Source organism: Chiloscyllium plagiosum, unplaced genomic scaffold, assembly GCF_037043375.1.
Source record: "Chiloscyllium plagiosum isolate Xiang-an unplaced genomic scaffold, Cpla_swu_hap1 HiC_scaffold_20, whole genome shotgun sequence".
Taxonomy (NCBI): Eukaryota; Metazoa; Chordata; class Chondrichthyes; order Orectolobiformes; family Hemiscylliidae; genus Chiloscyllium; species Chiloscyllium plagiosum.
This window is the reverse complement of record NW_028270158.1, coordinates 33858714-33883103: the sequence shown is the minus strand read 5'-3', so window position 1 is coordinate 33883103 and position 24390 is coordinate 33858714. Positions and strand designations below refer to the sequence as shown.

The 24390-nt window shown below is 46.1% G+C and overlaps 1 protein-coding gene across 1 annotated transcript; it reads right to left on the bottom strand.

Moving 5' to 3' along the window:
- Positions 1–483: 483 nt before the first annotated feature.
- ube2ib (ubiquitin-conjugating enzyme E2Ib) lies at positions 484–21666 on the bottom strand. Its single transcript, XM_087997802.1, has 7 exons — positions 21553–21666; positions 14776–14850; positions 13154–13237; positions 12997–13069; positions 5195–5304; positions 2808–2887; positions 484–1221 (listed from the first exon to the last, which is right to left on the bottom strand). The coding sequence occupies exons 2-7, from the start codon at positions 14839–14841 to the stop codon at positions 1158–1160; spliced, it is 477 nt and encodes a 158-aa protein (XP_087853928.1). The 5' UTR covers positions 14842–14850; positions 21553–21666; the 3' UTR covers positions 484–1157.
- Positions 21667–24390: the final 2724 nt, after the last annotated feature.

Here is a 24390-nt window from a genome sequence, read left to right as displayed (position 1 = left end):
GTTTTGAGTTGTTTTCAATCCTAATTCTTCAAATATTTTTGAGCAAACATCATTACCACTTCTACCTATGTTGTTTTAATATGGAGGTCACCATCTCAATCCTCTCCCTCTCCAATTTTCTCTAACTCTAGCAAGGGCAGAAATCAAACTCTCAGTTAAAGAAAAATACCTAGCCCCTGTAGTTATGCTACTCCCATTTTTACATTATTTTTCGTAACCCTACTCAAATGACCATTTTAATTGTCAGCCATGTTCAATTTGTGTGTTCTAAGAAAAGCATGAATTATTAGGCAAAGGCAAAGGTCAAGGCACTTTAACTGGGTTCCATATTCCTGCCCGATTCAATAATCGGCAACAAAGGAAGCAGAAGCCCTGGGAGCAACATTGGCCAGGTACACAGCCTGAGAGTTGTCAGGCATAGGTGGAGCAGGGACCATAGGTAACCCAGTACATGAAAGGAGCACACATCAGCAGACACAAAAGAACATTTTGGATGAATCCTTTATTATATTTCTAAGACACATATGGATACAAGATTGTGTAAATAGAGAGAAGGCAGAACAGACTGTCAGATGGGAGTCCAGCTCACTTCCTGGTGAAGCATAAAATAAGCCCAGGATGCTTAAATGAACCTTCAAATTCTGAGTAAACAACACAACATAAACAATATTGCTCTCTTTAAACACTGACAATATTAAATGAAGATGGTATTACTGTATGTGCTTGTGTATTATGATAAGTATAAAAGTTTAACTTTTTACGGCACTCAGAATATTAGCTTCTTCCTTATTAAAATAAAAGCAAGTCTATTTCATCTTTATATTTTATCATATACCATCAAAAATACAAATTGTTGGCCAGGTTCCTGAAAGAATTTTGGATCAAGTCAGGTCAGCAAGTCCCTGGCTTGTCAAATGACCAGGTTCATTTCCACCACGGGGGCAACAACAGGAAAAAAACAAATCAAAACTCTGAGACTGGAGGAAATAAACAATGTGTCAGTCATCGGATGATTCCTGGTGGAAAGAATATACTGGGGCTTTATAAAACTAAGGCCCAATTTAAAACCTGGTCACTTTTGTTTAAAAAAAAGGTCTTGCTGAGCGATTTCCCTGGCATCTGCTGTTGTCCATGCCATAACCCACTCTAGCTCACATTTATGTTGGTGTAAATCGTCGGGCCTGTGCACGAATCCTCTTGTCGTACTCCACTCGGTTTTGGCTGTGAAAGGAATACAATGTTACCCACCAAATGTTCATGGCTGACCACTAACGTGCAAAGTAAAATAATCTACAGAATGGGACAAGAAAAGACCCCGTTAAGTGAATGAAACTCAACCAAGAGACAATTGTTAACAAAGGCATAAAAAGGCCTCATTTTGTTCAGAAACCCTAACCATTTACTAGTGGATAAGTGATGCTGGCTGCTTTCCCACATCTCTCAGGTCCTTCTCAAACAAATTATCTAAGATTTTTTCATCTTATTGAGTCCTCAATGAGAAATCCAATTAAAAGAACACATAATTCACTATGCCATTATTTAACCTTGAAATGAATCAAATCCTATTCTGTTAATTGTTGGATATATTACAATAACCCACAGTTGAAAACCACCAAAATCTGCTAGAAACATAGAAAGAACAATGAACATGCCAGTGAGTCACTGGACATAGGCTCAGACTTTTGCCTCAGATGTTAACCTTTCATCCAGGTTTCATACTCAAATTGCTATCAGCTTCACTCACACTCTCTTTGAACACAGCGAGAAGAAATCCAGATTGTTTGCTGCATGAACAGCTGTGCATTTATACAACAGCATCTTATATTCACACTGGAATATTCATAGAGATGTACAGCACGGAAATGGACCCTTGGGTCTAACTCGTCCATGCTGACCAGATATCCCAACCCAATCTAGCCCCACCCGCCAGCACCCAGCCCATGTCCCTCCAAACCCTTCCTATTCATACACCTACCCAGATGCCTTTTAAATGCTGCAGTTGTACTAGTCCCCACCACTTCCTCTGGCAGCTCATTTCATACACGTACCATCCTGTGTGAAAACATTGCCCCTTAGGTCTCTTTTATATCTTTCCCCTCCCATCCTAAACCTAGGACTCCCCCACACCAGAGGAAAAAACTTTGTCTATTTATCCTATCCATGCCCCTCATGATTTTATAAACCTCTATAAGGTCATCCCTCAGCCTTCGATGCTCCAGGGAAAACAGCCCTAGCCTATTCAACCTCTCCCAATAGCTCAAATCCTGCAACCCTGGCAACATTCTTGTAAATCTTTTCTGAACCCTTTCAAGTTTCACAACATCTTTCCGATAGGAAGGAGACCAGAACTGCATGCAATATTCCAAAAGTGGCCTAACCAATGTCCTGTACAGCTGCAACGTGACCTCCCAACTCCTATACTCAATACTCTGCCCAATAAAGGAAAGCATACCAAACACCTTCTTCATTATCCTATCTACTTGCAACTTCACTTTCAGGGAGCTATGAACCTGCACTCCAAGGTCTCTTTATTCAGCAACACTCCTGAGGACCTTACCATTAAGTGTAATGGGAATGAATGGACTAAATATTCACTGCAGACAGCTCAGTGGAGTGATTGGAATATTCTGCTGTAGCAGCTAAGATGTTTAAAAGTGAGAGTTCTTAAACTGCATACAGTGGTTGATTTTTCATTAGAATTAACAAACACAAGACATGAAACACTAGTGCAAGTACAATTAGCTAACAACATTTCAGAATCTTGTATGTCAAATCTCTGCTCCCTTAAAGAAAAAGCTGAGGCTTACCAGTAGATTGTGTAGGCTTCTGCTTGAGCTGGGTCCTGAATATTTGGTTCATTTAAAAGTTCTTGAATACCTAATAATATCTGGGCAATAAAAGTAAATGAAGAAGTGTGAACACCTTGTGCAAACTTCTCAGTTCAGACACTGCACTACCTCAGAATGTCAAATGTCAATGTCGAAAAAAACTAAAAAGAAATGGGTGTTTCCTTCTTGAACATCAGGGTTCTAGAAGCTCGGGAAAATGCTAACTACTGTTAACGTTCTTAATCCTATCATCTAGTTTTTCACAGCACTTGAGGGGACGAGAACGGATCACATCTCTGAAGCTGAAAGATGTGTTATATGTGAACGGTTACTTGCTATGAAGGAGAAAAGTTGAACAAACACTGGAAGAACTCAATGTTCTTTTGAGAAGCATCTTTCAATGTACAGCCATGCAGATCATGAAAACATCAGAATTATACTGTTAGCTGATCTGAGCAAGGCAGAAATACAGGTATGCGCAGTGTAGGCAGGGAAAAGGACAACATGAGAAATCCAAAGCCACTCAACGCCATCTGGGACACCAGTTAACAAATGAATGCTGGGCAAAGATATCATTACCATATATACTAACGCAAATATTGACTCTAACTATTATCCTAAAATAAAATGTAATTTTTCATTTACCTAGTTTATCAGGGATCAAACTACTTGATATTCTTAATTGCTTACTGTACTCATTATGGTTTATTCACTCAAAGACACACAGTGGAAGCTTTAGATATTTCTCTGCCAAATCTAGTGGCAATCTTCCAGTCAATCAATAAGACTAACATGTATCACATGATCTATCAGATTGCTTTCATGAAAGAATAGCAAATACACAGCTCAATTTAAACTAGAGAGAAAAGTGTCAGAATAGATAAAAGGCATTTGCTAAATGGTCACATTAGCTGCAGATTGATCCAACTGGATGTCCTTAGAATTTAAGAAAATTGACATTTTAGAATTCAAGGTGTGACTCAGAAGACCCATGAAAAGATATGATTTAGTTTTCAGGTTTAGATTTAGTTAAAAAAATGAAAGAAAAAAGGTTTTGTCATCCAACATGCATCAATTGACCTTCAGTGGAAATATGAGTGAAACACTGATGAAAATTAACATGCCCACCAACAAGACAAAACAAATACTGGTTAAAAAAAAACACTTTGTAAAGATAGCTGGCTACAAGAAAACTTGTTTAAAGTGGCTTTCGTGTATGCAGGATGGCACAAAATTACAGTTGGCAATATTCAAAAGCAGGTAAGTGTTGTCATTTACGTTCGGTAGAAAGACCTGTTGGATGTTGTTGCTTGGAAGAAATGGATCAAAGTATGGAACTTGAGACCAAGATCACGTGTGTACAAATAAACCTCAAGGTCAGTTTCCTGAAAGATGTGAAACAACTGGAAGATGGCAGGTTAAAGAAAGACAAACATTTTCAAAATGAAATCAAAGCACTGTGGCTAGAAACATTTTATCAATAGGTCATACATGCATGGAATAAACCTGATCTAGATATTGCAAAATCAACTTCTAAAATATGGGACATTGAATGTGCTTGATGATGCTGAAGATAATTAAGTTGAAATTCCTGGTACTACCAATGATGACAAAGAGGAGAAAGATGCATGATTGTTTTACAAAGATGCTACTAGGATGAATTTTTCTATGATTCAGAAAGTGGTTAAAAGGATTTAAGTGAAGAGCTTGTAGTGAATTTCTTATGGTGAGTATATCAAATTTATATGTCGTTTATCGTGTAATAAAACGTTAGAGTAAAATAAGTGTTACAGAGTTCATACTAATTTTTTGTGTTGTTGGTTTTTACTTTATTTGGCTTTTCTTGGGGGCCAAAGAATGCATGCATTTCAATCCCTCAAGAACACTAACCATGGCCTTAAAACTGGCCCAACATCTGACTTTTACATTAGCATACATAGGAGGTCCTACTCCAACCCTTCTCCAAAAGCAGATAACTCACTAACATGGAGAAGAACATCCAGTTGGAAAGACATCAGTGGCGCCCCAAAAACAAAGTTGGTCCCAGGGAATAAAGGAGAGCTTGTAACAGGAAAATAAATTCCTAAACCATGACAATCATTTAAAAGAGAACTGCATTGCGATCAATTGACTGAGGTTTGAGAAAATAATCTGCCATAACATTGCAGGGTTTCATAAATGTGCACACTTCATCTCAAACCTCAGAATTTAGACTGAACACTCACTTAAGTGCCCTCGATTATCCCTCAATCCCATCAGTAGGAGATAAATCAATTTTCTAAATTACCCAGTTACTATTAGTGGAAATGTTCTCTGTGGAATTGTAATTAAACCCTATGCCACATCCTTTTTCACATCACGCTGACCTGTTTGATAGTGATTGCTGGCCTCCAATCCTTCTCCTCTTCTAGAATTGACAGACAGACAGTTCCTGACGGATATACATTTGGGTGGAATATTGGTGGCTCAAATTTGCCTTAAACAAAGAGAAAAATTTGAAAGGTTTTGCAGTGACAGAGTAACTTAACTAAAGCAGATTGGCCATCACATGCATACATAGGTCAATCATTAAACTCACACACGCATTGCAGTTGTGTTAATTCAGATGCAATGCACTTGAGGCATGAACAAGAGGTTTGCCACCATTAGCATTGAACTGTATTGTTATACGGTCTTTTGTTTCATTCACAGTTGAAAATTACAAATTAAAATAATCCAAAAGTGAAATTGTTTGAGATATTTTCTAAAAGCTAGAACAAAGGAGGTTGTTGAGGTTAAATCATCTCAGTTTCAGGTCATTGTTCCAGGAGTTCCTCAAGGTCAGAGAATAGTTAGAACACAAAAGATGGACATACTGCCTATTGTGTTTATGCTGGCCCTCTGAAGAAACAATGCATTCCTCTGCTCCCCCCTCACCCCCCTTCTCATAACCCTCCAAAGTTTTCCTTTTCAGATAATGATCCAATTCCCTTCTGAAGTTTCAGATAATTTCCAATTCCCTTCCACTGTCAGGCAGTCTATTTTAAATCTTGGCCATCTATATGAAAAAAACTTTCCTCACGTTGTCATTAGTTCTTTTGCCAATTTTCTTAAATAATTTCTTTACAATTGAGTTCTATCATTCTCAAATCTTCTACCGATAAGAATGTTTTCGCCCAATCTACTGACCAGGTCCTAATAATTTTGAATACTTCTATTATGTCTCTTTTTAATCTTGTCCACTGAGAACAATCTGATTTCTTAAAGCTACATAATTGAAGGTCTACATCCACGAATGCACTCTAGAAGCAAACATCTTCACTGCTTCAATGACTTTTCTGACACAAGGCAAAAAGTGGAGATGTTCAACGATGCTTGTGGTCCTCAGTACCATTCGTGACAAATACTGAAAGAGTTTGCGCCTATATACAGAAGGGCATAAACAACTAGCAATAGTGTGTGCCAATGAAAAGATGGACTACAGCAAAGTGTTATGTCTCCTTCTAAACACATTACATTACACCTAGAAGGACCACACCATTAAATGCATAGGACACACACTCCTACTGGGACACATACCATACCAACTTGGAAATACATCACTGCTCCTTCAGTATTGACTAGCCTAAGTCCTGAAATTCCCGCTGTACCAGCACTACAGGTTCACCAACAACACATGGATACAATGGTTCAAAAAGGTGGCTTGGGATCCAAGATGGCGGCGACCCAGCAAGTCTGAGTCTATAGTGCTCTTCCCAAGACTTGGGTAAATGGGTCACCCACCCCCACCACACTCACCAAATCATTCATAATAGCTGTTTAATTTAATTAGTTGCTTAGTATTACATTTAAACAGTCTAATATTTAGTAAAAATGACCAAAGGGAAGGAAGCCCGCAGCTCTCAGCAAGCAGGAACCCCTCCCCCACCCTCTCCAGCTGTAGCAGAGGCGTCCACAGCCGCCCCAGGAGACTTACCTACAGTAACAAGCCTCGTGAATATGATCTCCAAGCTGGATACGAAGATCTACGCTTTTATCGAGGTGTCCCGAAATCGATGGGACTCACTCTCGGCCGCGCTGCAGAAGCACGACCGAGACATTAAGGAGATCGAACGCCGATTTGGAGGGGCGGAGCTAAAGGCTGCGATCTCCGAAACTACAGCGCAATCGGCCGTGGATCGGGTCCGGACTCTCGAACAGCGAGTCCGGACCTTAGAGAATTACATTGACGACCTCAATTACCAAGGCCGTCGAAAAAATATTCGTTTGCTGGGCCTTCCCGATAGGGAAGAGGAAGGCCAGCTTACAGCATTCCTCCAGCAGTGGCTGCCACAGCTTTTAAATCTGCAAGCTGGATCAGGCCAGGTAAGGGTAGAATGGGCCTACTGGGTCGCAATACGCGGGCCCGGCTCGAACCAGCGCCCACGCCCGGTCCTGTTCCGGCTGCAGAGCTACAAGGAGAGGCAGATACTCCTAGAAGCCTCTAGAAATCTTGGAAAAGACCCCCAAGCTATGATCTATAAAGGATCCAAGATCATGTTATTCCAGGACTTTTCCCCAGCTCTGGTCCGAAAGAGGAAGGCATTTGACGAGGCGAAGAAGCGTTTAAGGGACTTAAATATTCAGTACTCCTTACGCTACCCAGCGACGCTACACTTTAACCATGAAGGATCCGTGTATAACTTCAGATCGCCAGAAAAGGCTAAGGAATTCTTGGACTCTCTTAGATAAACAGTAAGACATAATGGATGTTGGTTTGCCTTTCCTCCCACTTTGGTTTATATTTCCCCCCTTTTTTTTTCTTACTTTACTCATTAATATTATCATTGGGGGTGGGGAGAGGAATTTGATTTTCTCCCCACCCCCCCTTGGGGTTGTTTTCTTTTATTATTTTATGTATATGTGTGTGTATATATATATATATATATATATATAAGCTGGGGGGTTTGGTTAATGTTGGTGGGGGGAGGTGGTTACCTTATTCAATTTTACCTCTGTCTTTAGGAGCGGGGTTGTTTCTCCCTTGTTATTTTGTATTAGTATATTTAATTATTATTTGTTGAGGTTGTAATTTTATAGTTAAAATGTTTATATATGATATTAACATTACCAAATATATCCAGGTGTTGGTATGGGTGAGGGTAGGGTGCTCACTGTTAACTCTAGCTTTGTATTATATCTGAATTCTCCTCATTTTATTGAGGAGTGCCTGTGTCAAGGGTGGGGCATTGGTTGGGAGAGGATATGATGTACTTTTGGAGAGGAAGTGACACCCCCTGGGAACAAGGGGGAAAATCTCCACTTAGATACGTTTTATATTTTTTAAATTTAGAAATAGTTTTTTATTGTATTGGTGTGAGTGTATTAGAGAGGCTTTATTTTTGTAAATTTTATATGCTGTACGCTCGGGATGTTCTGGATAGGGTTTCCCCTCCCGAGGGGTCTCGGATTTGCCCAGATGATTATGGTTGATCAGTCGGTTAAGTGGTGCACCTGGAATGTCAAGGGGAGTAATTCGCCAGTCAAAAGGAAGAAAATATTATCAAATCTTAAGAAGGAAAGAGTTGATATAGCTCTCCTATAGGAGACACACCTGTCGGATAAAGAACACTTGAAGTTACGACAGGGTGGATTTGATCAGGCCTTTTTTTCTTCTTTTAGCTCAAAAAGTAGGGGAGTTGTTATTCTTGTTCGGAAGAATTTCCCTTTCAAAATCCTAAAGCAGATAAAAGACGAATCAGGACGATATATTTTGATTAAAGCCCTCATAAATGGAGAGGAATATGGGATTTTAAATTTGTACTGCCCCCCGGCACACCCCTTTAAATTTATAACGGAAGCCTTTTCAAAATTGATGGCTTTTGGTGCCCGTCATACAACTATAGGGGGAGACTTTAATTGTATTATGGATCCGGAAATAGATAGGATTCCCAAGAGTACTGCAGGAGTATCTCCCAGATCTAGGCAATTGATGGATCTGAACAAAGAATTAGGATTAGTAGATGTATGGAAATGTCTTCATCCACAGGGCAGAGATTTTTCTTTCTACTCCAATCCACATAAATGTCATACTAGAATTGATATGTTTTTTGCCCCCTCGATTTTTAAAAATTCTATATCATCCTGTAAAATAGGTAGTATAGCAATTTCCGATCACGCTGCTGTATATATGGAAACTAAGGCGAGGAACAATGGGACATCCCGTCGGCATTGGCGTATGGACCCCTTCCTAATGAAAGATAGTAAATTTGTAAAGTACTTCTCTCAAGAATTTAAAACTTTTTTAGAAATTAATTCAGGTACAGCTAGCAACCCATCAATGATGTGGGAGACCATCAAAGCTTACACGCGAGGTTTGATCATCTCCTACTCCCCGACCCAGAAGAAATTGAAGGGAGAACAACAGCGTCTGCTTGAAGCTCGCTTAAAACTGCTGAAACAGCATACACTGATAGACCTTCTATTATTAAATTGAAAAGGATTACAGCGCTTAGGACAGCTCTAAACACTACGCTTACTCAAACGGCTAAGAGGGAAATATTATTTGCAAAACAAAGGTTATATGAATATGGCGACAAACCGGGTAGATACTTAGCATTTCTTGCAAAGAAAAAAAAAGGCCCCTCAGATTATTACGTCTATCAAGGAAAGTACAGGCATTCTGACTCATGATCATAAAAAGATTAATGCGATCTTTAGAGAATTTTATTCTCAGTTATATAAATTGCAGGATTGTGAAGATAGGACGAGGAGGATGCAGTCATTTTTAAAAAATTTGACCTTTCCAGGCCTAACTCCGGAACACGGTGGCCCAGTGGTTAGCACTGCTGCCTCACAGCGCCTGTAGACCCGGGTTCAATTCCCGACTCAGGCGACTGACTGTGTGGAGTTTGCACGTTCTCCCCGTGTCTGCGTGGGTTTCCTCCGGGTGCTCCGGTTTCCTCCCACAGTCCAAAGATGTGCGGGTCAGGTGAATTGGCCATGCTAAATTGCCCGTAGTGTTAGGTTTAAGGGGTACATGTAGGGGTATGGGTGGGTTGCGCTTCGGCGGGTCGGTGTGGACTTGTTGGGCCGAAGGGCCTGTTTCCACACTGTAAGTAATCTAATCTAATCTAATCTAACAGGTATCGGTCCTAAATGCTCCTCTAACAGTCCAAGAAATACTTGATGCAATTAGGCAACTTCAGAGTGGTAAGGCACCGGGCCCAGATGGTTTTCAAGCTGAATTCTATAAAGAATTTACAGAAATATTGGCTGGTCCACTTATGGGCATATAGTCAGGGCTGTCTCCCACCTTCGCTGAAAGAGCAAATATCTCTCTTATCCTTAAAAAAGGAAAGGATCCAGAAGATTGTACATCATATGGACCAATATCCTTGCTAAATGTAGATTTTAAAATCCTTTCTAAAATGTTAGCACTGAGACGAGAAAGGGTACTGCCACATATTATAAAGGAGGATCAGATGGGGTTTATTAAGGGCCGTAGATCATCCAATAATATTAGAAAGGTTTTGAATATGATTCAAGCCTCCATCAGGGAAAGATACCATGAGTAGTAGTTTCATTAGACGCGGAAAAGGCATTTGATAGGGTTGAATGGTCATATTTGTTTTACACATTGGAAAGGTTGGGCGTTGGACAGGTGTTTACCAAATGGGTTTCAACATTGTATAGTGATCCCAAAACAGTTGTGGTTACCAATGGATTACGTTCGGATAGCTTCAGTGTGGGTAGGGGCTGCCGTCAGGGATGTCCCCTCTTGCCATTGTTATTTATGCTAATAATTGAACCACTAGCAGAAGCTATACGAGCTGATCCTAATATAACGGCCCCGAGGATTGGTACAGGTAAACATAAAGTTACCCTGTATGCAGATGATGTTCTTCTATTCCTCAGTAATCCTCTGATGTCCGTACCTCGCCTAATCCAAGTCATTAATACATTTAGCGCATTCTCAGGCTATAAAATTAATTTTTCAAAATCGGAGGCTATGCCAATGGGTGGCCTTGCTATGACACCCCACTTAGTGGACGGATCCCTTTTTCCCTTTCGTTGGTCCCTGGAGGGCTTCTTATATTTAGGCATTTTTATTACTCCAGTATTTGGTCAGTTGTATAAGGCTAATTTTGTGCATTTACTGGAAAGGATAAGACAGGACCTCCAGTGATGGGGAGACCTTCCAATTTCCTGGTTGGGTAGAATAGCACTAATCAAAATGAATGTCCTGCCCCGTCTCCTATATCCTATGAGAATGCTTCCGGTGATGCTGCCGAGGACGGCTCTACGTAAATTATATGGCTGGCTGGGCTCCTTTATCTGGAATCATAGACGTCCCCTCATTAAGCTGAAGAAGCTACAGCTTCCACAGACAAGGGGAGGATTGGACTTCCCAGACTTTAGGAAATATCAGTTAAGTTCCCTATTAAGTTACATAGCTGATTGGGTCTTGTCTGATCCACAATCAATCTGGTTGGAGATCGAGGCCTCTCAAGTAAAATACCCACTTATTAACCTTTTATTTTCAGACAAGAGGAAAATCTTTACAGATCACTGTAAAAACCCTATAATACTAAACACAATTAAGGTTTGGAATATAATGCGGCAAAATGAGGGCAATTCACATAAAACATCCCCCTATGCACCGATAGTGGGAGCATGGGGATTCCAACCGGGGTTTACAGATGCCACTTTTAAACTCTGGAGATCCAGGGGTATCTCATGACTAGGGGACCTGTTTAAGGATGGGGTCCTGATGTCTTTTGAACAGCTGCGTCAGAAATTCGGATTACCTAATGGAGACCTCTTTCGATACTTCCAAATTCGAGATTATATACAGAAGACGATACGTTATTAGATAGTTTTTATAAATCAGATAGAGAATGTAGTGTCTTACGACCAGTAGGGGTATCTTCCGTCAGTACTATTTATCATTTACTACATGATGAAGTATCGGGAGATATGGATAATCTGCTTAAAACATGGGATCAGGATTTGGGACTAGAAATCTCTATAGAAACGTGGAATGATATTTGGGAAAAAGCTAGAAGAATTACTATCTGTAACAGAACCCAGGCTATCCAGCTGAAGATACTTCATAGGGCCCATATAGCACCGGTTCGACTGGCAAAATTTAAGGCAGGAGCATCTCCAATGTGTCCCAAATGCAAAATGGAGGTGGGCACTCTTGTACATTGCCTATGGACCTGTCATAAGATCCGTAGATATTGGACTAAAGTAGCAAGTACCCTGACAGAAATTTTAGGAACAGAAATTAAAGTGGACCCTGTATCTCTCCTTTTGGGCTTTTTGAACTTTCCCTCCCTGGACATGTATGGGAAGAGACTATTTTCTATTCTTTCTTTCTGTGCAAGGAAAAATATTTTGGTGAACTGGGTGGCTGAGGGCCCCCCTGGACTTTCAAATTGGCACAGATTAATTATGGAATGTTTTCCCCTTGACTTCCTTACAAATATGGTGCACCGAAAGACCGAATTATTGTAAAAAATATGGCAGCCCTTTTTGAATTATATAAATACAGATATCTCGGCTATCCTAACAAGGGCTTTTATTTAATTGAGATTACAAACCTGGCTGGTCCGGGGCCCCTTAGGAGAGCAATCCCGCACGAATACGGGTTTTATTACATCTGATGTTAACACATTCCGAGCATGTAAGAGACTTAAATATACACTCTGGTTAGTTATAGGTTAGATTAGTAGGTAGTTGAGTTTTGTTTTTTTTTCTTTTTTGGTATTTTTTTTTTCTTTCTTCTTTTGTTAAATTTTGGCTATTGTATATTTGATTTAATTGTATATCAATGTTTATATTTGAGAGTTTTGTTTATTTTTGTAAACTTGTAAAAATGTTAAATTTCTAATAAAAATATCTATAAAAAAAAAGGTGGCTTACCATCATCTTTTCAAGGGCAATTAAAGTTCAGCAATGAATTGTGACCTTGTCAGTGGTATTTAAAATCTCATCTACAAATAAAACAAATTGCTAAGTTCTCACTGCTACAACACAATTAACAGTTTAAATTGAATTTCTCCAGATAATGTGGTGACAGTAATGTATTATGATTGGTCCACACAGTGCACTAGTACCAGTGCCTTGACTTACAGGTATCCAGAAAATATTATTTCATATTTTTGCTTTCACACAAAGATGCCTGTCTATTGTCGATACTTACACTTTGGTGGTGAAGATGGATAGTCATCCTTAAAAAGCACCCGGAGTTTAAATAAGCCTCCTTCCCAAGTTGTCTGTTAGAGTGAAAGGCAAAGTAGATTTATTTTAAAATTGACTGAAATGATTATGTGCAATGTAGTTTCAGATAGTTTACTCACCCCTTTTTTGCCTGGAATAGCACACTCCCAATTCATCAGATTCATTGTACCATCTGGGTTCTTCACAGGTACAGCCACAAATCCCTACAAAACAGTCAAAAAGTATTAGGCCATACAAAATATGGTAATGCTATGAACACCGTCTCCTCAAAGATCTTTCCATCTTGTGTACCACAGATATTGGCCACTTAAATACTAGTCCATTCACACACAAGAACAATGACTTGTTAATTATCACCGAGTCTCTTTGACCTGACAAATATCTGTGTACGAGGGCACTTGATGATCCCTTACATCTTCACACCCAACCCTCCTAAATGCACCTCAAGAACGAATTTGACAGAGAACCACTGTAGGATGTTCTTAGGGTGTGCTTTCTATTCTCAATTAATTCTTGGAATTTGTCACTGGCAAAAGCAGTATTTGTTGTCAATTTTCAATTCCCTGTGAAGAATGTGATGAATGACCTTCCTGAAATACTACAGCCCATGTAGTGCAGATTATTTCTAGATTTATGAATTAATTGAATTTAACATTTCTCCATTTGCCCTGCTGCGATTTTAGCACATGCCTCTGGGGAACAAGCTTGAGCTTAATCCAGTAACATTAACACCATGTGATCATCCTTAGTATGAATCCAAGGTCTCTCATCCTTCTCATACAAAAGATCTGCAATTGTAAAAGTAAACCTATATCAAGTGTTATGGGGCAGAAATTAAGCACTGTGAGAATGTACTATGCCTTTATAAAGATCATAATTTTTAAAAATTTTCTGTATTCTTTATTGTAGACAGATTTGTACAATTGCTGCATATTTTAAAAGCAACCTGACACTCATTGCAAGTACTGTTTACACAGCTGCTATTCAAGCAGTAGTAGAAGCCTGGGGTTTGCAGACAAGATGCAGCCAAGGGATGTGTACAAATTTACCTGTCAACAAAATTGTTCTGTGAATTAGTGAGGGATTATTGATGACAAAGGACTTCTTCCCATCAACTCTGTAATTAGCTGCAAAGTAGCTTGGGGGTGTGAAATCATCAAACCTCTGGAGGAAAAAGAAAGCTGCTTTTGCTCTGCAGCAAAAATCATCTCAACCTGAAGATAGTCATTATCCCCTTCATCAGTTGCTAGAAGCTCTGACTGCTAATCGGTAAATTAGAGATTTTATAAATGTGAATCAGTCACCTTGTACTTTCTGCAAGCAAAAGAAAGCACCTGGAGAAGGAGAATCAAATAGCAGGGCATCCTGTCCCAAGCTAATCCTGTCCTGTCTCTACAAATAGGAACCATTTAATTGCTTTCTTTCCCTCTGCCCATCACACTCATGTTTTTGTTTCTTGTCTGTATGTGTGTATAATGAGATAGTTTACAAGGGGGTCAGAGTTTTAACTAGTGGAATTTTACGTCAATTGTTCATAACTGTTTACCTGTAGTGAGAAACCATTTATATGTAATAAATAAAATGTCATCCTTCCTAAATAGAAAACACAGACTTGGTTTCTCAGTCAACCTAGGGCAGGTAAATTAGGAACTCAAAATCTTTGAAAATCTTCAATTTTTATGATGACTCCGGATTTCTAGACTGCTACCCTAGAGAGCAGTAACACCATAAACATACGTACAAATGGATGGTCTTTCCTCCAAGCCTTTCTTTCCTGTGAGAGGCGATTCAAGGCAATGCCTGACATCTTCGAGCCCTTAAGAACAGAGAAAAGCAGACCATAAGCAGCAGACACAGCCTTTCTACCTATACTACAGATTGAAAACAAGATTTCCCTTTTGAGGCATTTTATAAAGTCTAATGAAGTTTCTGAAGATTATCAGCAGGAAACTGTCAGATAGTCATCTGGTTATCAGCATAAATATTATTGTTTCTCATACCTGAACATGCCCTACTCCACATACCCTCAATTCTACTGCACCATGGATAGGTTTCAGAGATCTGGGCAAGGCTTGGCTGTGACAACTTCCTCTCGCTAAACAACCTTCAAATGCTCACAAGAGATTGCCTGCACTCACAGAAAGAAGCAAGAATAGCAGGGAAAACAAAAATCCATCAGTGACTGTGATTATAGAAAAACAACTTCCTAACTGGTGATTGTTACAGGTCCTACTGGTTAAACAGTAGTTTGTTAGCTTTGTCACAGTCTTCAGCCACAACTGAGCAGAGTTCCCAGAAAAATATTGAACTATGCTCATCTCACTTTCACACGGATTTAGACAATCAAATTAACCGTTCAAACCAACTGGATGACTTGTAGCAAAAACAGAAATTGCTGGAAAACCTCACTAGGTCTGGTAGCACCTGTGGAGAGAAAGCAGAGTTAATGTGTCAAATCCAGTTACACTTTGCGATTTGAGAAGACTTGTAGTTCAGGTTGAGATTCAGGTTGTGAGAGTTTGCTCGCTGAGCTGGTAGGTTTGTTCTCAGACGTTTCGTCATCATGCTAGATAACACCATCAGTGAGCCTGCAGTGAAGCCGGAGCTTCACCAGAGGCTCACTGATGATATTACCTAGCATGGTGATGAAATGTCTGAGAACAAAACCATCAGTTCGGCAAGCAAATTTACAACCAGCTACACCTTTGAAAAGATTGATTCCTGGACTTGACATTAATTCTGCTTTCTTTCCATGGGTGCATCGCCATCTTGATTTCAATATATATCACCCTTTCTCTGTGTTGGGTCAAAATCTTTGAATTCCCTCCTTATGACATTTTGGGTCTATCTACAGCCATGGACAGCAGCATGTCAAGAACACAGCTTACCATCACCTTTTCAATGGCGACTAAGGGATGCCAAAGTGCCAATAAATGCCAAAGTGCGCATTTTCCAAGAGTAGATTAAAAAAGCTTTTCTTAGATGCAATGTGGAGCAGACTGGAAACACATATGAAGTCTTTATCTGGTTGAACCTTCATGCGATTGCCAACCCACACAGAAAGCTGACCCTAACTGCCTTCTGAAGTGATCTAGCAACCATTCAGTTGGATTCAAAGGTGGCAATTAGAGATGAGCAAAACGACTGCCCACTGCTGGGAATTGGAAGCTACCGGTCTGGCTCCAGTTATCACACCCAGGTTAAGTAAAACTGGCTTCATCACCACAGAAATGTAAGTAATCATGAAAGTTGCCAGACTGCAACCACTCCACTGTTTAATATTCTGAAGCAAGTTATAATTAATAAATTAATTCATAAATTAAATCTAAATGGATTCCAACTGTACACAGATGTCAGGGGCGGGGAAACAGTAAGGGGAGCCTCAGCCCACTCACTCCAGAGAGACTGACGCAAGTCTGTCACCAACAGCCTAAATGGTAAACTTTAATGAGTTTCTGGTGGGGCAGGTTAATGTCAGTGAGCTGCCCACTGCAGGCTGGGATTATACATGTTGTTGCCCTATTCTCCACCCTAGCCTGGGAGTAGAGGCCATGGCTGGGGGTTTACTTGCTGCACCTTCCCAGGACCTTATTGCCATCAGTTGTACGCCTACCCCTGGGTGTTGTCTATTCTTCTGCCCACCCCAGCCCATGTTACCTGCAATTCTTCCCTTCCCAAACAACAATGTTATATGCTGCTCCATCAATACCCACCAAGCCCCACACCTCAGGTGTCACTTGCTCCATCCCACAGACACCAGTGTTAGCTCTTTCTCTCTTGCACACTCACTCTCAGGGGTGTACCCTTTCTTCCAGGTCGCCTCTCCTGAGGTGCACCTCGTCTCTAATGCACACCCATTCCCATGTACCTCCATCCCTTCCCGTACTCAGGGTTAGCCCCATCTCAAGTATCTTTCCACTCTTCTTCCCACCCCCAACCATTTCATGTTTTCTTCCTCTTTCCCACTCTACACTGTGTCCATCTCTTTCCCCTTCCTGCCCCAATCAAGACTGTGCCTTTCCACTCTGGGCTGTACCCCTGTACTCCCTGGGGTGTAGACCTCCCTCCACTCTCTCCCCCTCCCCCCCCAACCCCTCAGGCTGTAGCCCTCACTCCCTCCTCCGCTCAGCTGTATCCCTCTACCTCCCAAGATGTACCCTCACCCCCTCTCCTGAGATGTATCACCCCCTCTCCTGAGATGTACCTCTCACCCACATGTGAAGGGAAGGGTACAGCATCCAGGGTAGAACTCGCACCCACCCAAGGTTGTATCTCTCTCTCTCTTTCTCATCCCACCCCCAGGCTGTACCCCTCTCTCTTCCTCGCAACAACCAGGCTGTACCCACCCCTCCTCCCGGGCTGTTATGTGCCCACACCCCCACCCCTTTGGCTGTACCTGCTCCCAACCCCACCCTGAGCTGTACCTCCCCTCACCCTGACACCCCCCCCCACCGCTCCCACCCCTTGAGATGTACCTCCCCCACCTCCCTGGGCTGCACTTCCCCCCCCACCCCCACTTCCCAGGCTCTGCCTCTCCCCACTCCCACACATACCCCCTGAGCTGTACCTTCCCCCACCCCCATACACACCTCCTGGGCTGTACCTCCCCCCACCCCTGGGCTGTGTACCCCCACTCCCCCCGGGTGCACCCCCACTTCCCCCCGGGTGTACCTCTTGTTATTGCCCCGGGCTGTGTACCCCCACTCCCCCCAGGTGTACCTCTTGTTGTTGCCACGGGCTGTGTACCCCCACTCCCACCGGGTGTACCTCTTGTTGCCCCGGGCTGTGTACCCCACTCCCCCCGGGTGTACCTCTTGTTGTTGCCCCGGGTGAACCCCCACTCCCCCCGGGTGTACCTCTTGTTGTTGCCCCGGGTGAACCCCCACTCCCCCCGGGGGTACCTCTTGTTGTCGCCCCGGGTGAACCCCCACTCCCCCGGGTTACCTCTTGTTGTTGCCCCGGGTGAACCCCCACTCCCCCCGGGTGTACCTCTTCTTGTTGCCCCGGGTGAACCCCCACTCCCCCCGGGGGTACCTCTTGTTGTCGCCCCGGGTGAACCCCCACTCCCCCGGGTTACCTCTTGTTGTCGCCCCGGGTGAACCCCCACTCCCCCCGGGTTACCTCTTGTTGTTGCCCCGGGTGTACCCCCACACCCCCCGGGTGTACTTGTTGTTGCCCCGGGTGTACCCCCACTCCCCCCGGGTGTACCTCTTGTTGTTGCCCCGGGTGTAACCCCACTCCCCCGGGGGTACCTCTTGTTGTTGCCCCGGGTGTACCCCCACTCCCCCCGGGTGTACTCCTTGTTGCTGCCCTGGGTGTAACCCCACTCCCCCCGGGTGTAACCCCACTCCCCCCGGGTGTACTCCTTGTTGCTGCCCTGGGTGTACCCCCACTCCCCCCGGGTGTACTCCTTGTTGCTGCCCTGGGTGTACCCCCACTCCCCCCGGGTGTACCCCCACTCCCCCCCCCCCTCCCCCCGGGTGTACCCCCACACCCCCCGGGTGTACCTCTTGTTGTTGCCCCGGGTGTACCCCCACTCCCCCGGGTTACCTCTTGTTGTTGCCCCGGGTGTACCCCCACACCCCCCGGGTGTACTTATTGTTGCCCCGGGTGTACCTCTTGCTGTTGCCCCGGGTGTACCCCCACTCCCCCCCCGGGTGTACTTCTTGTTGTTGCCCCGGGTGTACCCCCACTCCCCCCCCCCCCCGGGTGTACTTCTTGTTGTTGCCCCGGGTGTACCCCCACTCCCCCCCCCCCCCACCCCCGGGTGTACTTCTTGTTGTTGCCCCGGGTGTACCCCCACTCCCCCCGGGTGTACTTCTTGTTGTTGCCCCGGGTGTACCCCCACTCCCCCCCCCCGGGTGTACGTCTTGTTGTTGCCCCGGGTGTACCCCCACTCCCCCCCGGGTGTACCTCGTTGTTGCCCCGGGTGTACCCCCACTCCCCCCCGGGTGTACCTCTTGTTGTTGCCCCGGGTGTACCCCCACTCCCCCCGGGTGTACCCCACTCCCCCCGGGCTGTGTACCCCCACTACCCCCCGGGTTTACCCCCACTTCCCCCGGGTGTACCTCTTGTTGTTGCCCCGGGTGTACCCCCACTCCCCCGGGTGTACCTCTTGTTGTTGCCCCGGGTGTACCCCCACTCCCCCCGGGTGTACCTCTTGTTGTTGCCCCGGGTTTACCCCCACTCCCCCCGGGGATACCTCTTGTTGTTGCCCCGGGTGTACCCCCACTCCCCCGGGTGTACCTCTTGTTGTTGCCCCGGGTGTACCCCCACTCCCCCCGGGTGTATTTCTTGGTGTTGCCCCGGGTGTACCCCCACTCCCCCCCGGGTGTACCTCTTGTTGTTGCCCCGGGTGTACCCCCACTCCCCCCCGGGTGTACCTCTTGTTGTTGCCCCGGGTTTACCCCCACTTCCCCCGGGTGTACCTCTTGTTGTTGCCCCGGGTGAACTCCCACTCCCCCCGGGCTGTGTACCCCCACTCCCCCCGGGTGTACCCCCACTCCCCCCCGGGTATACCTCTTGTTGTTGCCCTGGGTGTACCCCCACTCTCCCCGGGTGTACCCCCACTCCCCCCGGGTGTACCTCTTGTTGTTGCCCTGGGCTATGTACCCCCACTCCCCCCGGGTGTACCTCTTGTTGTTGCCCCGGGTGTACCCCCACTCCCCCCGGGTGTACCCCCACTCCCCCCGGGTGTACCTCTTGTTGTTGCCCTGGGCTGTGTACCCCCACTCCCCCCGGGTGTACCTCTTGTTGTTGCCCCGGGTGTACCCCCACTCCCCCCGGGTGTACCTCTTGTTGTTGCCCCGGGTGTACCCCCACTCCCCCCGGGTGTACCTCTTGTTGTTGCCCCGGGTGTACCCCCACTCCCCCCGGGGGTACCTCTTGTTGTTGCCCCGGGTGTACCCCCACTCCCCCCGGGTGTACCTCTTGTTGTTGCCCCGGGTGTACCCCCACTCCCCCCGGGTGTACCTCTTGTTGTTGCCCCGGGTGTACCCCCACTCCCCCCAGGGGTACCTCTTGTTGTTGCCCCGGGTGTACCCCCACTCCCCCCGGGGGTACCTCTTGTTGCTGCCCCGGGTGTACCCCCACTCCCCCCGGGGGTACCTCTTGTTGTTGCCCCGGGTGTACCCCCACTCCCCCCGGGTGTACCTCTTGTTGTTGCCCCGGGTGTACCCCCACTCCCCCCGGGTGTACCTCTTGTTGTTGCCCCGGGTGTACCCCCACTCCCCCCGGGTGTACTTCTTGGTGTTGCCCCAGGTGTACCCCCACTCCCCCCGGGGGTACCTCTTGTTGCTGCCCCGGGTGTACCCCCACTCCCCCCGGGTGTACTTCTTGGTGTTGCCCCAGGTGTACCCCCACTCCCCCCGGGTGTACTTCTTGGTGTTGCCCCAGGTGTACCCCCACTCCCCCCGGGTGTACTTCTTGTTGCTGCCCCGGGTGTACCCCCACTCCCCCGGGTGTACCTCTTGTTGCCCCGGGTGTACCCCCACTCCCCCGGGTGTACCCCCACTCCCCCCGGGCTGTGTACCCCCACTCCCCCGGGTGTACCCCCACTCCCCCGGGTGTACCCCCACTCCCCCCGGGCTGTGTACCCCCACTCCCCCGGGTGTACCCCCACTCCCCCGGGTGTACCCCCACTCCCCCCGGGTGTACCTCTTGGTGTTGCCCCGGGTGTACCCCCACTCCCCCGGGTGTACCCCCACTCCCCCGGGTGTACCCCCACTCCCCCCGGGTGTACCCCCACTCCCCCCGGGTGTACCTCTTGTTGTTGCCCTGGGCTGTGTACCCCCACTCCCCCCGGGTGTACCTCTTGTTGTTGCCCCGGGTGTACCCCCACTCCCCCCGGGTGTACCTCTTGTTGTTGCCCCGGGTGTACCCCCACTCCCCCCGGGGGTACCTCTTGTTGTTGCCCCGGGTGTACCCCCACTCCCCCCGGGTGTACCTCTTGTTGTTGCCCCGGGTGTACCCCCACTCCCCCCGGGTGTACCTCTTGTTGTTGCCCCGGGTGTACCCCCACTCCCCCCGGGGGTACCTCTTGTTGTTGCCCCGGGTGTACCCCCACTCCCCCCGGGGGTACCTCTTGTTGCTGCCCCGGGTGTACCCCCACTCCCCCCGGGGGTACCTCTTGTTGTTGCCCCGGGTGTACCCCCACTCCCCCCGGGTGTACTTCTTGTTGCTGCCCCGGGTGTACCCCCACTCCCCCGGGTGTACTTCTTGTTGCTGCCCCGGGTGTACCCCCACTCCCCCGGGTGTACTTCTTGGTGTTGCCCCGGGTGTACCCCCACTCCCCCCGGGTGTACTTCTTGTTGCTGCCCCGGGTGTACCCCCACTCCCCCCGGGTGTACCTCTTGTTGTTGCCCCGGGTGTACCCCCACTCCCCCGGGTGTACCCCCACTCCCCCCGGGCTGTGTACCCCCACTCCCCCGGGTGTACCCCCACTCCCCCCGGGTGTACCCCCACTCCCCCCGGGTGTACCCCCACTCCCCCGGATGTACCCCCACTCCCCCGGGTGTACCTCTTGTTGTTGTCTTTCCCGCGGCTCCGGTTCGCCCGGCTCGAGCTGCACTTCAAACGGACCCCAAGGACCCCGCGGGGAGATGTCCGGCGCGCCGCCTGCCCAGAATGAGCTCTCTGCTCGGGGGAGGGGCTATCGTAACCCTGAGCCTTCCCGCTGCCGTTGCAGCCTCATCTATGTGGCTCTGCGGCTGCACAGGAATCGGAAAAAAATAGGAAGGTTGAATCCTTGCCAAACAATATCGTACAGGCATGGCGCAAGTCAACATGGTGGTCAACTCTGGCCCCAGCTTCCGGTCCTTTCTGGGATCTTGCTGTGCACAGGTTGACTTTCCAAGCTGTTTAATGTCCAGTTTGGCCCAGAGCTTGTTACTCATCCACCTCCCCGAGGATTGAAGACACAGGCATTCCCAGCCCGACTTAATGGTGATTCAGTTTTTTTTAAATAACAATTTGACATATTCCTGAGACGTTTGTATCATAGACTGCAGCATAGGAAGAGGCCATTCGGTTCAGGGAATCTGTGATCCGTTTTAATCTTCACAGGAGTGAACTCCCAATTTACCCTAGCAAGGTGAGAAAAGAGAGAGCTACACCCACGTGTAGCCGCGTCCTAAACACATCAATCAGCGAGTTCCATTTCCTCCTGATATTGCCACACAGAGTCTCAGCAGCACAAACATCCCGCCTAATCGCATAAAACTTCCCGCTGCAGTTATATCATAACCAGTGCTTCCTGGTGCCAGGACTAGTCTTACTGGTGCTGAAAATGTGTTGCTGGAAAAGCGCAGCAGGTCAGGCAGCATCCAGGGAATAGGAGAATCGACGTTTCGGGCATAAGCCCTTCTTCAGGGCTTACTGGTGCCAGAGCTCATCAGACAAATTCCAAATACCAGAGCATACTGCCCTCATTTCAGTCCAGTGTATCTAGTTTCTCCCCGTCTGGGGTGTACAAAGACACTTAATTAAATTTGTCATTAGATCCATTAACTTCATACCGCCTTGTTCCAAAACATCAAAGTGAAAACATAGAGTCATAGAGATGTACTGCATGGAAACAGACCCTTTGGTCCAACCCTTCCATGCCAACCAGATATCCCAACCCAATCTAGTCCCACCTGCCAGCACCCGGCCCATATCCCTCCAAACCCTTCCTATTCATATACCCATCCAGATGTCTCTTAAATGTTGCAATTGTACCAGCCTCCACCACATCCTCTGGCAGCTCATTCCATACACGTACCACCCTCTGCGTGAAAAAGTTGCCTCTTAGGTCTCTTTTATATCTTTCCCCTCTCACCCTAAACCTATGCCCTCTAATTCTGGACTGCCCGACTCCAGGGAAAAGACTTTGTCTATTTATCCTATCCATGCCCCTCATAATTTTGTAAACCTGTATAACGTCACCCCTCAGACTCCGACGCTCCAGGGAAAACAGCCCCAGCCTGTTCAGCCTCTCCCTGTAGCTCAGATCCTCCAAACCTGGCAACATCCATGTAAATCTTTTCTGAAACCTTTCATGTTTCACATCTTTCTGATAGCAAGGAGACCAAAATTGCACGCAATATTCCAACAGTGGCCGAATCAGTGTCCTGTACAGCCGCAACATGACCTCCCAACTCCTGTACTCAATACTCTGACCAATAAAGGAAAGCATACCAAACGCCTTCTTCACTATCCTATCTACCTGCGACTCCACTTTCAAGGAGCTATGAACCTGCATGGTTCAAGGTCTCCAAGGTCTCTTTGTTCAGCAACACTCCCTAGGACCTTACCATTAAGTGTATAAGTCCTGCTAAGATTTGCTTTCCCAAAATGCAGCACCTTGCATTTATCTGAATTAAACTCCATCTGCCACTTCTCAGCCCATTGGCCCATCTGGTCCAGATCCTGTTGTAATCTGAGGTAACTCTCTTCGCTGTCCACTATACCTCCAATTTTGGTGTCATAGACAATAGACAATAGGTGCAGGAGTAGGCTATTCTGCCCTTCGAACTTGCACTTCCATTCATTATGATCACAGCTGATCATCCTCAATCAGTATCCTGTTCCTGCCTTATCTCCATAACCCTTGATTCCACTATCTTTGAGAGCTCTATCCAACTCTTTCTTAAACGAATCCAGAGACTGGGCCTCCACTGCCTTCTGGGGCAGAGCATTCCACACACTCACCACTCTCTGGGTGAAGAAGTTTCTCCTCATCTCTGTCCTAAATGGCCTACCCCTTATTTTTAAGCTGTGTCCTCTGGTTCAGGACTCACCCATCAGCGGAAACATGTTTCCTGCCTCCAGAGTGTCCAATCCTTTAATAATCTTATACGTCTCAATCAGATCCCCTCTCAGTCTTCTAAACTCAAGGGTATACAAGCCCAGTCGCTCCAATCTTTCAACATAAGATAGTCCCGCCATTCCAGGAATTGACCTCGTGAACCTACGATGCACTCCCTCAATAGCCAGAATGTCTTTCCGCAAATTTGGAAACCAGAACTGCACACAATATTCCATGTGCGGTCTCACCAGGGCCCTATACAGCTGCAGAAGAACCTCTTTGCTTCTATACTCAATCCCTCTTGTTGTGAAGGCCAGCGTGCTATTAGCTTTCTTCACTACCTGCTGTACCTGCATGCTTGCCTTCATTGACTGGTGTACAAGAACACCCAGATCTCTTTGTACTGCCCCTTTACCTAACTTGACTCCATTTAGGTAGTAGCTGAAAATGCGCTGCTGGAAAAGCGCAGCAGGTCAGGCAGCATCCAAGGAGCAGGAGAATCGACGTTTCGGGCATGAGCCCTTCTTCAGGAATGAGGAAAGTGTGTCCAGCAGGCTAAGATAAAAGGTA

Excerpts from the sequence above, each read along its gene's own strand:
- ube2ib (XM_087997802.1), bottom strand. The coding sequence starts at position 14,841 with ATGTCAGGCATTGCCTTGAATCGCCTCTCACAGGAAAGAAAGGCTTGG. Across the intron at positions 13,238-14,775 it reads GGAGGAAAGACCATCCATTT|GGATTTGTGGCTGTACCTGT; the intron begins GTACGTATGTTT and ends ACTGTTTTGTAG. Across the intron at positions 1,222-2,807 it reads GAAGCCTACACAATCTACTG|CCAAAACCGAGTGGAGTACG; the intron begins GTAAGCCTCAGC and ends TTCCTTTCACAG.